General features: G+C 44.2%; 1 protein-coding gene and 2 long non-coding RNA genes across 3 annotated transcripts in view; 2 read left to right on the top strand and 1 right to left on the bottom strand.

Annotated features, from left to right (window-relative positions):
- The first annotated feature begins 251 nt into the window (after positions 1 to 251).
- Positions 252 to 2,120, top strand: LOC135366536 (uncharacterized). The gene is made up of 5 exons (XR_010414202.1): positions 252 to 382; positions 495 to 935; positions 1,048 to 1,150; positions 1,263 to 1,913; positions 2,026 to 2,120. It is a non-coding gene; the product is annotated as an uncharacterized LOC135366536 (long non-coding RNA).
- Positions 2,121 to 2,884: 764 nt separating this feature from the next.
- LOC135365987 (uncharacterized) lies at positions 2,885 to 6,405 on the top strand. The gene is made up of 3 exons (XR_010414048.1): positions 2,885 to 2,982; positions 3,095 to 3,197; positions 3,310 to 6,405. It is a non-coding gene; the product is annotated as an uncharacterized LOC135365987 (long non-coding RNA).
- A 2,482-nt stretch (positions 6,406 to 8,887) lies between these two features.
- The window catches only part of LOC135366534 (natural resistance-associated macrophage protein 2-like), a 47,037-nt gene continuing 42,348 nt past the window's right edge, over positions 8,888 to 13,576 (bottom strand). The window contains exons 16-17 of the mRNA XM_064599265.1: positions 12,004 to 12,033; positions 8,888 to 9,985 (exon numbers count right to left, since the gene is read on the bottom strand). Of these exons, the coding sequence (XP_064455335.1) occupies positions 12,017 to 12,033 (17 nt within the window). The 3' untranslated portion in view covers positions 8,888 to 9,985; positions 12,004 to 12,016. The remainder of the gene's footprint in view (positions 9,986 to 12,003; positions 12,034 to 13,576) is intronic.

The raw sequence follows: 13,576 nt of genomic DNA, 5'->3' as shown, positions 1-13,576 counted from the left end.
ATGTTCTTTCTGCTTGATGTTTTCTTCTGTTTCTTCTAATCTTTCTGTATGGTAATTTTCGCAGATGTTCCCTCACGGCAAGATGTTCCTTCTGCAACAGCCTCCCACGAAATCGCCCACGAAATCTTCCACCAAAGTGGAGTTGACAGTTCCCTACAGCATTCTTGGTGAGTGAATTGAGCCTTTCATGGAACACATAAGTTCGAGTGTCATTTCATTCTTATTCTTGCTTGATGGATCTTCTGTTCTTCTAATCTTTCTGTATGGTCATTTTCGCAGATGTTTCTTCACGGCAAGATGTTCCTTCTGCAACAGCCTCCCACGAAATCGCCCACGAAATCTTCCACCAAAGTGGAGTTGACAGTTCCCTACAGCATTCTTGGTGAGTGAATTGAGCCTTTCATGGAACACATAAGTTCGAGTGTCATTTCATTCTTATTCTTGCTTGATGGATCTTCTGTTCTTCTAATCTTTCTGTATGGTTATTTTCGCAGATGTTTCTTCACGGCAAGATGTTCCTTCTGCAAAAGCCTCCCATGAAACTGCCCACGAGATCTTGCATCAAAGTCATTTCATTCTTGTTGCAGCTTCTGTTGCGTTTTTGTGATGCCGCGATACTCCATTTTTTTAACGATCCCGATGTGTTGGCAAGTACTTCGATGCCAACACGTTGGGACCGTCTACGACACAGTGGCTTAGTCGGTACTCGGTAGCCATTAAGGCGAGTCGGCGCCTGTGTCGTATTTTGGAATAGATTGTTGCAGCTTCAGAAGCTATAACGCTAAGCTATATAACGCTAGTTGGATGCTGCAGATAGCGATTTTTTTGACAGATGTTCCTTTACGGCAAGATGTTCCTTCTGCAACAGCCTCCCACGAAATCGCCCACGAAATCTTCCACCAAAGTGGAGTTGACAGTTCCCTACAGCATTCTTGGTGAGTGAATTGAGCCTTTCATGGAACACATAAGTTCGAGTGTCATTTCATTCTTATTCTTGCTTGATGGATCTTCTGTTCTTCTAATCTTTCTGTATGGTCATTTTCGCAGATGTTTCTTCACGGCAAGATGTTCCTTCTGCAACAGCCTCCCACGAAATCGCCCACGAAATCTTCCACCAAAGTGGAGTTGACAGTTCCCTACAGCATTCTTGGTGAGTGAATTGAGCCTTTCATGGAACACATAAGTTCGAGTGTCATTTCATTCTTATTCTTGCTTGATGGATCTTCTGTTCTTCTAATCTTTCTGTATGGTCATTTTCGCAGATGTTTCTTCACGGCAAAATGTTCCTTCTGCAACAGCCTCCCACGAAATCGCCCACGAAATCTTCGTGGAGTTGACAGTTCCCTACAGCATTCTTGGCGAGTGAATTGAGCCTTTCATGGAACACATAAGTTCGAGTGTCATTTCATTCTTATTCTTGCTTGATGGATCTTCTGTTCTTCTAATCTTTCTGTATGGTCATTTTCGCAGATGTTTCTTCACGGCAAGATGTTCCTTCTGCAACAGCCTCCCACGAAACTGCCCACGAGATCTTCCACCAAAGTCATTTCATCCTTGTTGTAGCTTCTGTTGCGTTTTTGTAATGCTGCGATACTCCAATTTTTTTTAACGATCCCGACGTGTTGGCAAGTACTTCGATGCCAACACGTTGGGACCGTCTACGACACAGTGGCTTAGTCGGTACTCGGTAGCCATTAAGGCGAGTCGGCGCCTGTGTCGTATTTTGGAGTAGATTGTTGCAGCTTCAGATGCTATAACGCTAAGCTATATAACCCTAGTTGGATGCTGCAGATAGCGCTTTTCTTGACAGATGTTCCTCCACGGCAAGATGTTCCTTCTGCAACAGCCTCCCACGAAATCGCCCACGAAATCTTCCACCAAAGTGGAGTTGACAGTTCCCTACAGCATTCTTGGTGAGTGAATTGAGCCTTTCATGGAACACATAAGTTCGAGTGTCATTTCATTCTTATTCTTGCTTGATGGATCTTCTGTTCTTCTAATCTTTCTGTATGGTCATTTTCGCAGATGTTTCTTCACGGCAAGATGTTCCTTCTGCAACAGCCTCCCACGAAATCGCCCACGAAATCTTCCACCAAAGTGGAGTTGACAGTTCCCTACAGCATTCTTGGTGAGTGAATTGAGCCTTTCATGGAACACATAAGTTCGAGTGTCATTTCATTCTTATTCTTGCTTGATGGATCTTCTGTTCTTCTAATCTTTCTGTATGGTCATTTTCGCAGATGTTTCTTCACGGCAAGATGTTCCTTCTGCAACAGCCTCCCACGAAATCGCCCACGAAATTTTCCACCAAAGTGGAGTTGACAGTTCCCTACAGCATTCTTGGTGAGTGAATTGAGCCTTTCATGGAACAGATAAGTTCGAGTGTCATTTCATTCTTAGCTTGATGGATCTTCTGTTCTTCTAATCTTTCTGTATGGTCATTTTCGCAGATGTTTCTTCACGGCAAGATGTTCCTTCTGCAACAGCCTCCCACGAAATCGCCCAGAAATCTTCCACCAAAGTGGAGTAGACAGTTCCCTACAGCATTCTTGGTGAGTGAATTGAGCCTTTCATGGAACACATAAGTTCGAGTGTCATTTCATTCTTATTCTTGCTTGATGGATCTTCTGTTCTTCTAATCTTTCTGTATGGTCATTCTCGCAGATGTTTCTTCACGGCAAGATGTTCCTTCTGCAACAGCCTCCCACGAAATCGCCCACGAAATTTTCCACCAAAGTGGAGTTGACAGTTCCCTACAGCATTCTTGGTGAGTGAATTGAGCCTTTCATGGAACACATAAGTTCGAGTGTCATTTCATTCTTATTCTTGCTTGATGGATCTTCTGTTCTTCTAATCTTTCTGTATGGTCATTTTCGCAGATGTTTCTTCACGGCAAGATGTTCCTTCTGCAACAGCCTCCCACGAAATCGCCCACGAAATTTTCCACCAAAGTGGAGTTGACAGTTCCCTACAGCATTCTTGGTGAGTGAATTGAGCCTTTCATGGAACACATAAGTTCGAGTGTCATTTCATTCTTATTCTTGCTTGATGGATCTTCTGTTCCTCTAATCTTTCTGTATGGTCACTTTCGCAGATGTTTCTTCACGGCAAGATGTTCCTTCTGCAACAGCCTCCCACGAAATCGCCCACGAAATCTTCCACCAAAGTGGAGTTGACAGTTCCCTACAGCATTCTTGGTGAGTGAATTGAGCCTTTCATGGAACACACAAGTTCGAGTGTCATTTCATTCTTATTCTTGCTTGATGGATCTTCTGTTCTTCTAATCTTTCTGTATGGTCATTTTCGCAGATGTTTCTTCACGGCAAGATGTTCCTTCTGCAACAGCCTCCCACGAAACTGCCCACGAGATCTTGCATCAAAGTCATTTCATTGTTGTTGGAGCTTCTGTTGCGTTTTTGTAATGCTGCGATACTCCAATTTTTTTTAACGATCCCGAAGTGTTGGCAAGTACTTCGATGCCGACACGTTGGGACCGTCTACGACACAGTGGCTTAGTCGGTACTCGGTAGCCATTAAGGCGAGTCGGCGCCTGTGTCGTATTTTGGAGTAGATTGTTGCAGCTTCAGAAGCTATAACGCTAAGCTATATAACGCTAGTTGGATGCTGCAGATAGCGCTTCTTGACAGATGTTCTTTCACGGGAAATTGTTCCTTCTGCAACAGCCTCCCACGAAACTGCCCACGAGATCTTCCACCAAAGTCATTTCATCCTTGTTGTAGCTTCTGTTGCGTTTTTGTAATACGCTTATACTCCATTTTTTTTAACGATCCCGACGTGTTGGCGAGTACTTCGATGCCAACACGTTGGGACCGTCTACGACACAGTGGCTTAGTCGGTACTCGGTAGCCATTAAGGCGAGTCGGCGCCTGTGTCGTATTTTGGAGTAGATTGTTGCAGCTTCAGAAGCTATAACGCTAAGCTATATAACGCTAGTTGGATGCTGCAGATAGCGCTTCTTGACAGATGTTCTTTCACGGGAAATTGTTCCTTCTGCAACAGCCTCCCACGAAACTGCCCACGAGATCTTCCACCAAAGTCATTTCATCCTTGTTGTAGCTTCTGTTGCGTTTTTGTAATACGCTTATACTCCATTTTTTTTAACGATCCCGACGTGTTGGCGAGTACTTCGATGCCAACACGTTGGGACCGTCTACGACACAGTGGCTTAGTCGGTACTCGGTAGCCATTAAGGCGAGTCGGCGCCTGTGTCGTATTTTGGAGTAGATTGTTGCAGCTTCAGAAGCTATAACGCTAAGCTATATAACGCTAGTTGGATGCTGCAGATAGCGCTTCTTGACAGATGTTCTTTCACGGGAAATTGTTCCTTCTGCAACAGCCTCCCACGAAACTGCCCACGAGATCTTCCACCAAAGTCGTTTCATCCTTGTTGTAGCTTCTGTTGCGTTTTTGTAATACGCTTATACTCCATTTTTTTTAACGATCCCGACGTGTTGGCGAGTACTTCGATGCCAACACGTTGGGACCGTCTACGACACAGTGGCTTAGTCGGTACTCGGTAGCCATTAAGGCGAGTCGGCGCCTGTGTCGTATTTTGGAGTAGATTGTTGCAGCTTCAGGTGCAACAATGTAACATGTTCGGGCACGTCTTCGCAAACATTTCCGATCGCGCTCCGCAATCATTTCCGATTTAGTCCCGGGAGCTGGGGTTGACATTCTCCTCCGACCTTCTTGCGTTGGCAACAGGAAGGAGGTGGAAGGGGGAACTGCCGGAGGCAGCGACAAGCTCCCAGATTGAAGGTCTCTTTAAAGTAAGATATATATTATATAATATAATTATATTTTTTGGGTCATAATTATTTAGGGCCTGGTACAAATAACTTCGATGTGAATGCTGTGGATGAAGATGATGAAATAGCAAAGATACACGACGAAGAATATCTACTAGCAAAATCTGAAGAAGACGTTCGAAAAGCTGATATAAAAGCTATCGGAAGTTTTTTGGAAACGAAAACAGTTGGCGGAACACTTGGTGCAATTGGATTATCTGGAAAATACGCAATTGAATCATTAACAGGTGTTCTTTATCCAAGAATGGCTCCAACAAGAGGAGAAAAAAGACAACGAATTGAAGATGACAGTGGTATAAAGAATCCACAAGATGCTTCACAAGAACAAAATATTGGCGTTGATCAAGTTCAAGGATCATCAATGCCTGGTGGAACTGGAAGTGATGCTATAGCAACTATTATACTTGATCCCGGAATAACTAAAGTACAAGGAATTTATCGTAAAACATTTCAAGTTGATACAGCTGGATTACAATTTGGTATAAAAAATTTCGATAGTTGGAAAGATTTCTGGGATATCAATAATTTTGAGTTGTTAAACTACACCTTTTGTAGATATGACTCCTAATAATTTACAATTATTTATGACTCCAACTGAATTTAGTAATCTTCCTTTAAATACGTGGGCAAAAAGATGTAGAATCAAAGTAACTCCATTAGGTTATAGATTGCCATCTGCAACTAATGAAGCTGTTTCTTCTTTTGCTAATAGCCAAACTTTGGTTCAAATTGGACATGGAGTAGGATTAAATAAAATAATGAATTATATATCAACAAGTATTTGTGTGGATCTTGCAGATTTAACATCAGTAAATGCTTTATCAAATTCTATGATACCTGCTAATACATTATATGGTATTGATAATTCAATAGGTTGTAATATGGGTATACCGCGTCATTGGAATAAATATATTGTAATTCCTAAATTCAAAAAACATAAGGGAACTCCAAATTTTTTAAGACATTATCAAATTCGAAATGTCAATGATTGTAATGGAATACCAGTTATAGATTATACCTATAATTTCAAATGTGGTATTTTAAAATTTCCTTATATGGCACAAAGAAGTCAAACAGCAATGCCATTAGTCGGAGGTTTTACTAATTCTTTATGTACAGAAGTTGCTTCTAATTATACTGCTGATTCAGCAAAAGCTACAAAAGATCCTATAAGTAGTAAAATATCTGCTACATCTTCTAAACCTTATTTTAGTGATCATTTGCAGTATAATAATATAATTGAAAAATCTGCTTATATGCAAAGAAATGTTGGTCATTCTTTAACTCCCGATGCACCCCCTACATTGGCATTCGGTACAAAGTACAAAGTACAAAGTAATGCTGCTTTATCTCCTACTGCAACTTTTGCTAATGTTGTCGTTCAATGGCAAATAGAAACTATGTTAGAAACAGAACATAATATTGATAGTGTCCATCCTAATGTTAATATTCCAATTATACAAGGATTGGATTCACTTATGCTTCAATTTCTTTTGGAGCTGATGAATTGAATAGTGATCTAAATATTGCATATATAGCTGGAAGTATATTTATTATTTATTGGATATAGCATTACAAAAACGCAACAGAAGCTGCAACAAGAATGAAATGACTTTGGTGGAAGATTTCGAGAGCAGTTTCGTGTGAGGCTGGGGCTGGGCGTGGGGGGATAACGCTTTTGGAGTAGATTGTTGCAGCTTCAGATGCTTTTTCGTAACGCGTAAGCTATATAACGCTAGTTGGATGCTGCAGATGACGCTTTTGGAGGAGATTGTTGCAGCTTCAGATGCTTTTTCGTAACAGCCACATTGACTCATGTAATCAGTTAACAATGCAAACTGTCTGTTCATTTAATATCTTTATATTTTGTTGGTGGGATGGGTATGCAAAGGCGGACGTCGGCTGTTAACACTCTCTGCATTGCGCCTATCCCATCCAAGTTTGCAAGAGAAACGCCTTCTGTCCCTGTAAGGGTTGTAATTGCCCCCCCCCCAACCTGTTATTTTTATTTTCACTTTCCCATCTCGCTGTTAAGCAGTGGTACATTGTCATTGATGTTCGTTCGTCACAAGTTCCTCTGACAGATAGGGAAAACGGGCGCGAGAGACGCACTTGGCCTTCGCGCTTTGTTGCCAGCTTTGAATAATCCCTTGAGCCCAGAGCACTAGGGAAACAGCGACAGGTTCAAGATGGTGGACACGATTTGGAGATTTAGACCAAGCTAACACGTGAGTTTTCACTTGAGGAACCTTGTTAACTTCACCAATTAGGTACTTCGTTTCTTTCTGTGGAGCGCCTTGATTGGGCCCTGACCTGGTGTGGGCAGCAGTCATTTTTGCCCCATAAAAGCGGGTGCATGCAATTTCTGAGTAGCTCGAGCGGGCACCGTTGCTACAGGAAGGTCTGGGACATTGTATCACTGTCCTCCCCCGCCAGGTTCATATCCTGCCAACTGGAGGCCTTGTATATATACGGGTATACGTCACGTAAGACTGACCAGACTCTTTATGAGAGCGGTATAGATGCTGTTTTTGCAGTTGAGTTCGACCGCCAGGCGGACATCCGCTCGAAGAAAGTGTGCAACGTTAATTATTGTGTGTGCATGATTAATTACATAAAATTCATTAACCTTTTAATTAGGGGATTTCGGGCAAAAGCGAGATGGCCGATTGAGGGACTATCCTATTTGCGAGCCATTTCCCCTTCAACGTCCTACATAACATAACGTTAACATAACGTCTTCAGGCTTGCAGTTACCCTTTTGAACGTTAGGTCACAATTATGTTATGTATGTCGTACAGGGTTGCGGAGTTGCCACTCCGGAGTTGGAATGATTCCGGAATCATTCCAGATGATTTAGCAGAGCCAGGAATGGAATTGGAATGGAATGGCGGAAACTGTCCTAGGAATGGGAATGGAATGGTCTGGGTGCCCCGGCGGCAGTTTCGGTTTCAAAGTGCTGGTTTCTGCCCTCGCACCCTTTGCACCGCACCTGCACACGGTCAAGCGTGAAACAACTTTGTCTTTGTGCTTTTTCCGTGCTTGATAATGTCAATGTCCTCTAGCACTGCCGGACTTGCCAGTATGGTTACCGGTCCTTTCCTTTTATTGAGGGAATTAAAGGAAGGGTATTGGGTTGCCAAGGTATTCCGGGAGTGGGAACTGACCATACCTTTTCATTCCGAGGAATTGAAAGGAACGGAATTATCGCAAATCCCCATTCCTCAGAATTGAATTGGAACGGAATGGAAGACCCCATTTCGCAACCCTGATGTCGTAGCCCGTCGTCTCTGCAATGCGTTGGCTCAGGTTATCCAGCGCGGAATGTATCATGTTCTAAGACACCGAGGCTTGTGCTGCGTTGTTTTTTTTTTTTCTGTGCGTTCCAGTCTCAGGACAGTTATTTGACACAATGTATTTCTGCCTTGGCGGGTATCCGTGACTTGCTTCGGTGTGTCAGTTTGCGTGGTACTAGTGGCCCTGTTGTTGCGCTGAACCACAGCAAGGCTTTTGACAAGTAACGTTGTAGCAGGTGAGGCAATTAAACGCAGAGGGCCAAACACAACAACCCTCACACGCTCAGTCTGGTACCTTTTTCTTCAATTGCCATCATTGGTAGTTTTCTGTCTGGCTTCTTCTTGAATGTGAAGACTGATGGCACAGCAAATTCATAGACACCCCGTTTTCCATTTGGTACGTTTGTGACAAAGTCAGTCGCTTTGAAGTGCCGTGAACACACCTTTGCCTGTGTCAGCATTGAACTTATCTTTTCTCTTGATGGCCAGCAGTCATCTCTGTCTCAGGGAAGCTGTTGAAGGTGACTGTAAGGCAAGCATGAAGTGTCTTCGCACTAAATGATTGAGACAGTCAGATTGCACCGTCTGAGGGGCACATCTAAGGAGGACTACCTGTCTGGTAAACAGTCACATGAAATGCAGTGCAACCAAACGTGACAGTTATGTGGGAGATGGTCAAATAACGAAAACTCAGATTCACCGAGCTGAGAAAGACCACAGTTTATACTAGTGCGTAACGGTGAGTGTCACAGCAGCAACAACTGCAATCGTACTAAGCTTTTATTTCGTACCAAATGTTTCTGCTGTATAAAGTGCACTAACAAGTTCTCAAATGAGCTGTACTAAACTGTATACATTCCTCCTGGGATGGAATAACAGCGTCGTTCGTAATTTTCTTGTCCAACCTATGTCACCGCTCTCAAAGCTTTCGATGCATTAAGGAATACAGACATTTGAGGTTTCCTTACCTGGTTTACATTCCCCTTTGAAACCCGCGTCTCATCACATAGATAAGATATTGAAACAGCATATGTGAGAAGCATGACACGCGAGAGAACTGTTGTATGACAGTCGCTTGCATTGCTCGGGCCGGGTGGGACGCCTCATACATGGCGGAATGTCGGTAGGTTCTCGGGAGTGCTACGAGATGGCGCTGGGTTTTGCATACGGTCTACGGTCTATACCATAACTTTGGTAGGATTCTGAGACACGAGATTTAGTCCGTAGTGGCACTCTATATGGGACGTGAAGGTCCCCTTCTCAGGGCCGCCTGTGGCATGCGTCAGCGATATTTTATGTGTTCCCCTTTGCTTTATATTTTTGTGTTCCATATGTTTGCTCGCCGAAACGTTGCTGGACTTCTCATTTCAGGGAATGGTTCAGTCAAAACTGATGGATGTGCAGATGAGCCAGTTTATTTCTGTTATGATGATGGTGCGGTGACTTTTATCTTCCCTTTTTTCTATCACCTGTTACCCTGCGTGCTGATGGCTGCACATTTCCGACAACGGTTCCGCATGGACACAAATAAGCATTCCAGTAGAACCCAAAGATATTTACATTAGCCAGTGATGATGGCAATGGTGACTTGATACGGTTGCCTCTCATAAAATGTTTCGGAACAAACAGAAAATGATGACAGTCCGTGCCGCAAATGACAAATGCCACATTTGATCTAAAAATAAAAAAGTGACCCTCCATCCCCCACTTTAGTAGTCACCTAAAAGCGCGCAACTCGAAATGAGATGTCAGTATCCAGAGCCAGCGGTCTCAGAGCGTGACCTATACAGTAACAGGTGATGCTTTATGTGGTGATGTTCTGGAAGCTGTCATTCTGCCGATGAAGGTGCAGGGTCCATCCTAAAATAATCCTTCCAAATTGAACAGTGCATACAAAGTTGGCAAGTTTCGGAAAGACTGAGCGAGAGAAGCACTTCACAGAACGAGAAAGTCTTAAAGAGGCACCAAAATGTGAAAACGAGTTCACTGCAAATTAAGTTACAGGCTTTGTTAATTTCGTAGTTCCTCTCGTAATTTAAAAACTTGATTCCGAAATGGAGGTACGATATCGCAGTTACATTAGCCTTTTTCTTGTTTCAGCGCTAAGCACAGAACTCTCGTAATAACTAGAAACCAAGCCAGCGAAGGGGGGCATCTCAACATGCTAGCAACCGTGAGCGATACGTTAGGCCTAGGAAGTTACGAACTGCGTCTCCTACGTGTTCCATGTGCCGTTTTTTTTTTTTTTTTCGTGCCGCAGCACAAGGTGTAAACCGAACGACACTCGTTCCCACAAATCAAGCGCACACGTGAGAGCAGACAAAACAAACATACTTCGCACATGGCATGGCACACGGAGCCCAGCGGAAGCAAGCACGACTTTCGTTGGATTGGATATCATGGCGCCGAACGCGCCTGGTCTTTACAAGTGGAAAGGCGGTGGGCCCAATCCGGCCGAATCCAAAATCTCGATCATGGCGCCTCTTGGGCTTCGACATTGGGAGAGGGTCTGGCCTTCGTAAAACGTATTTGCTCTTCCCCATTACTCTCTCTCCCAGCTTTCATTCTAGCCTCTCTCCTTATGATTTCTATGCCGCTTTAGCAGTGACGTCGTTTCAGCTCGTGCATCGGTGGTTTTAGCCCATTCTGCGCGTGCCATGCCATGGAGCAGTCCCGATGAAAAACATAGTGCGCGTGGCGGAGCGGAGACGAGCGACGTCGCTGTCTGGAAGACGTGAGAATAAACGTTGTCAGTGGAACATTCGCGACAACCGTTGAGGGCTACAATTCAGTGAATCGGTATTGGGAAATGCAGCAGTGCGCATCATACAGCACATATACGAAGCACTACACTCTTAAAAATGAACTTCACCGCATAGCACGCTCTTAGCCAACAGTAAACTCGAATGATATCGCTATGTGCCCTGATTTGTTCAAAACGGGAGGCGTACGCCTTTTCTGTGACAATTATGAGCAGCATAAGTGTCACAGAAAAGGCGTACGCCTCCCGTTTTGAACAAATCAGGGCACATAGCGATATCATTCGAGATGATGGTTGGCTAGGAGCGTGCTATGCGGTGAAGTTCATTTCTAAGAGTGTACACTCTTAAAAATGAACTTCACCACATAGCACGCTCCTAGCCAACTATCATCTCGAATGATATCGTTATCAGCCCTGATTTGTTGAAATCGGGAGGCGTACGCCTTTTTTGTGACAATTATGAACAGCAGAAGTGTCACAAAAAGGCGTACGCCTCCCGTTTTCAGCAAATCAGGACAGATAACGATATCATTTGAGATTATGGTTGGCTGGGAGCGTGCTATGCGGTGAAGCTCTTGTTTTTAGAGTGTACGATCGGTCCCGCTCCAAATCCACACGGCCACGATATATTATGCGCGCGCTTCTCCTGCTGTCTCATTGGATGCCGCCAATCTTTCTTCCTGGCCTCCCTTGCCTACATTCGTTGCCGCAAATGACGGCTCTGCTTCCATTGCAGCTTTCTTCTACACGGTACACTCTTAAAAATGAACTTCGCCACATAGCACGCTCCAAGCCAACCATCATCCCGGGTGATATCGTTCCCTTCCTTGATTTGTTGAAAACGGGAGGCGTACGCCTTTTTGTGACACTTATGCAGAAATGTTAATTGTCACAAAAAGGCGTACGCCTCCCGTTTTCCACAAATCGTGTGAGAGAACGATGTCACTCGGGATGATGGTTGGCTTAGAGGGTGCTATGCGGTGAAGTTCATTTTTAAGAGTGTAGCTCTGTGCGAGCTAATTTTGCACAAGGACCTTCATTTGAGAGCAAGTTGTTTTTACATTTTAGTGCCCCTTAAAAGGTTTCTGGTAATTAGAGCAATGTACAGTAGACTTACGAATGACGGGGTCTCAAAATGTGGGCGTTTCTGCAAGAAAAAGAAGAAAAAGTGACTGATAAAATTACATATAGGGAAACGAGCTGAAGAAGTCCATCGATGAAAAAGTTTCTGGTGAGCTCTCTGTGTTTCTGTCACCTCAGGGTCATCGAAGTTCCAGGTTCTTTCTTCGATGGAAGGTTGAGAGTGACCAAAGGTGGAGCAAGTTCAAATTCACATTTTTTTTTTTTCTATTGCACCAGCGTGGAAATAGTTTCCCCGCTTTTCAAAGCACAGTCTAAGCAACGCTTCGAAACTGTCCAAACATTGCGTGCGGTAGCTTCTTCCACACTCAAACGCGCAAAATCGCCATCGCAGGCTGCCGTACAGTCGTACAGGCGATTACAGTCGTACTGCACATCACTTGCACCAGTTTCTTGCAGTGGCGGATCCACACTCTTAGAAATGAACTTCACCGCATAGCACGCTCCTAGCCAACCATCATCTCGAATGATATCGTTATCTGTCCTGATTTGCTGAAAACGGGAGGCGTACGCCATTTTTGTGACAATTATGAACAGCATAAGTGTCACAAAAAAGGCGTACGCCTACCGTTTTGAACAAATCAGGGCACATAGCGATATCATTTGAGTTTATTGTTGGCTAGGAGCGTGCTATGCGGTGAAGTTCATTTTTAAGAGTGCAGGGGGGGGGGGCGATCGCCGCCCCAAAACGTCAGTTTATGCATTGGATTTCCCTCTCCCCCCCCTCCCCCCCCCTACGCGCTCCGACAAAGAAACCGCTCCCCCAAAACCGAGGGTCTGGATTCGCCCCTGGTTCCTTCGGAGGAAAGTTCCTGTAATGATGATACCAATGAAGAGGAGGAGGGTGATGATGATGATGATGATTAGTGGTGGTGGTGATTCCGACAGAAAACAACTGCGCACACGCTGAGATGTCACAGAACGCGCCAACGCCCAACAAGCAAACAGTCGACCAGCAAAACCCACAAAGCACACGTGGGCTCAAAACTTGTTGTTTGCATCAATCTCACGAAACAATTTCACTACGGCGGAGAACGCCCGGTGTGTGACATTGGGGTTCCAGGAACCAGATACTTTTGAAACACTGAGCGGGCGTCTGTCCACTGCTGCCAGCTCCCAATGTAGAAGTCCGTGTGTGCTTCAAATAGTACTGACTACTGGTTTGCGTCGACACTTTTCATACTAATGCCCATTTATTTATCTATTTATTTGTTTATTTCTATACGTTGAGGACCCCCAAGGGGGTATTACACAACGGAGGGGCAAGAGACAAACAAGGAAAAAGACAAGCAAGACAAGCATGCAAAAAAGCAAAATGCAAAAATATCTCAAACATTCACTATTGGCGCCGCACAACAGAATAGATGCGCAGCACGTACTCATAAATGGCGTTAGATGAATAAAAAGGGGAAGAATGCTACGGTCGAGGTGAGAAAATGAAAGAAAAAAGAGGTGGCGGAACGGTGCCACTGGAATTATCAAGGTTGTCTACTCGTTCGCAGACTTCAGCGCTTTAATTTATTACCGCCGTTATGTATCACTGGTGTCCA

The sequence above is a fragment of the Ornithodoros turicata genome, chromosome 8, assembly GCF_037126465.1.
Source record: "Ornithodoros turicata isolate Travis chromosome 8, ASM3712646v1, whole genome shotgun sequence".
In the NCBI taxonomy this organism is placed as follows: domain Eukaryota; kingdom Metazoa; phylum Arthropoda; class Arachnida; order Ixodida; family Argasidae; genus Ornithodoros; species Ornithodoros turicata.
The sequence above is the reverse complement of the archived record's forward strand: the minus strand, read 5'-3'. Positions and strand labels throughout refer to the sequence as shown.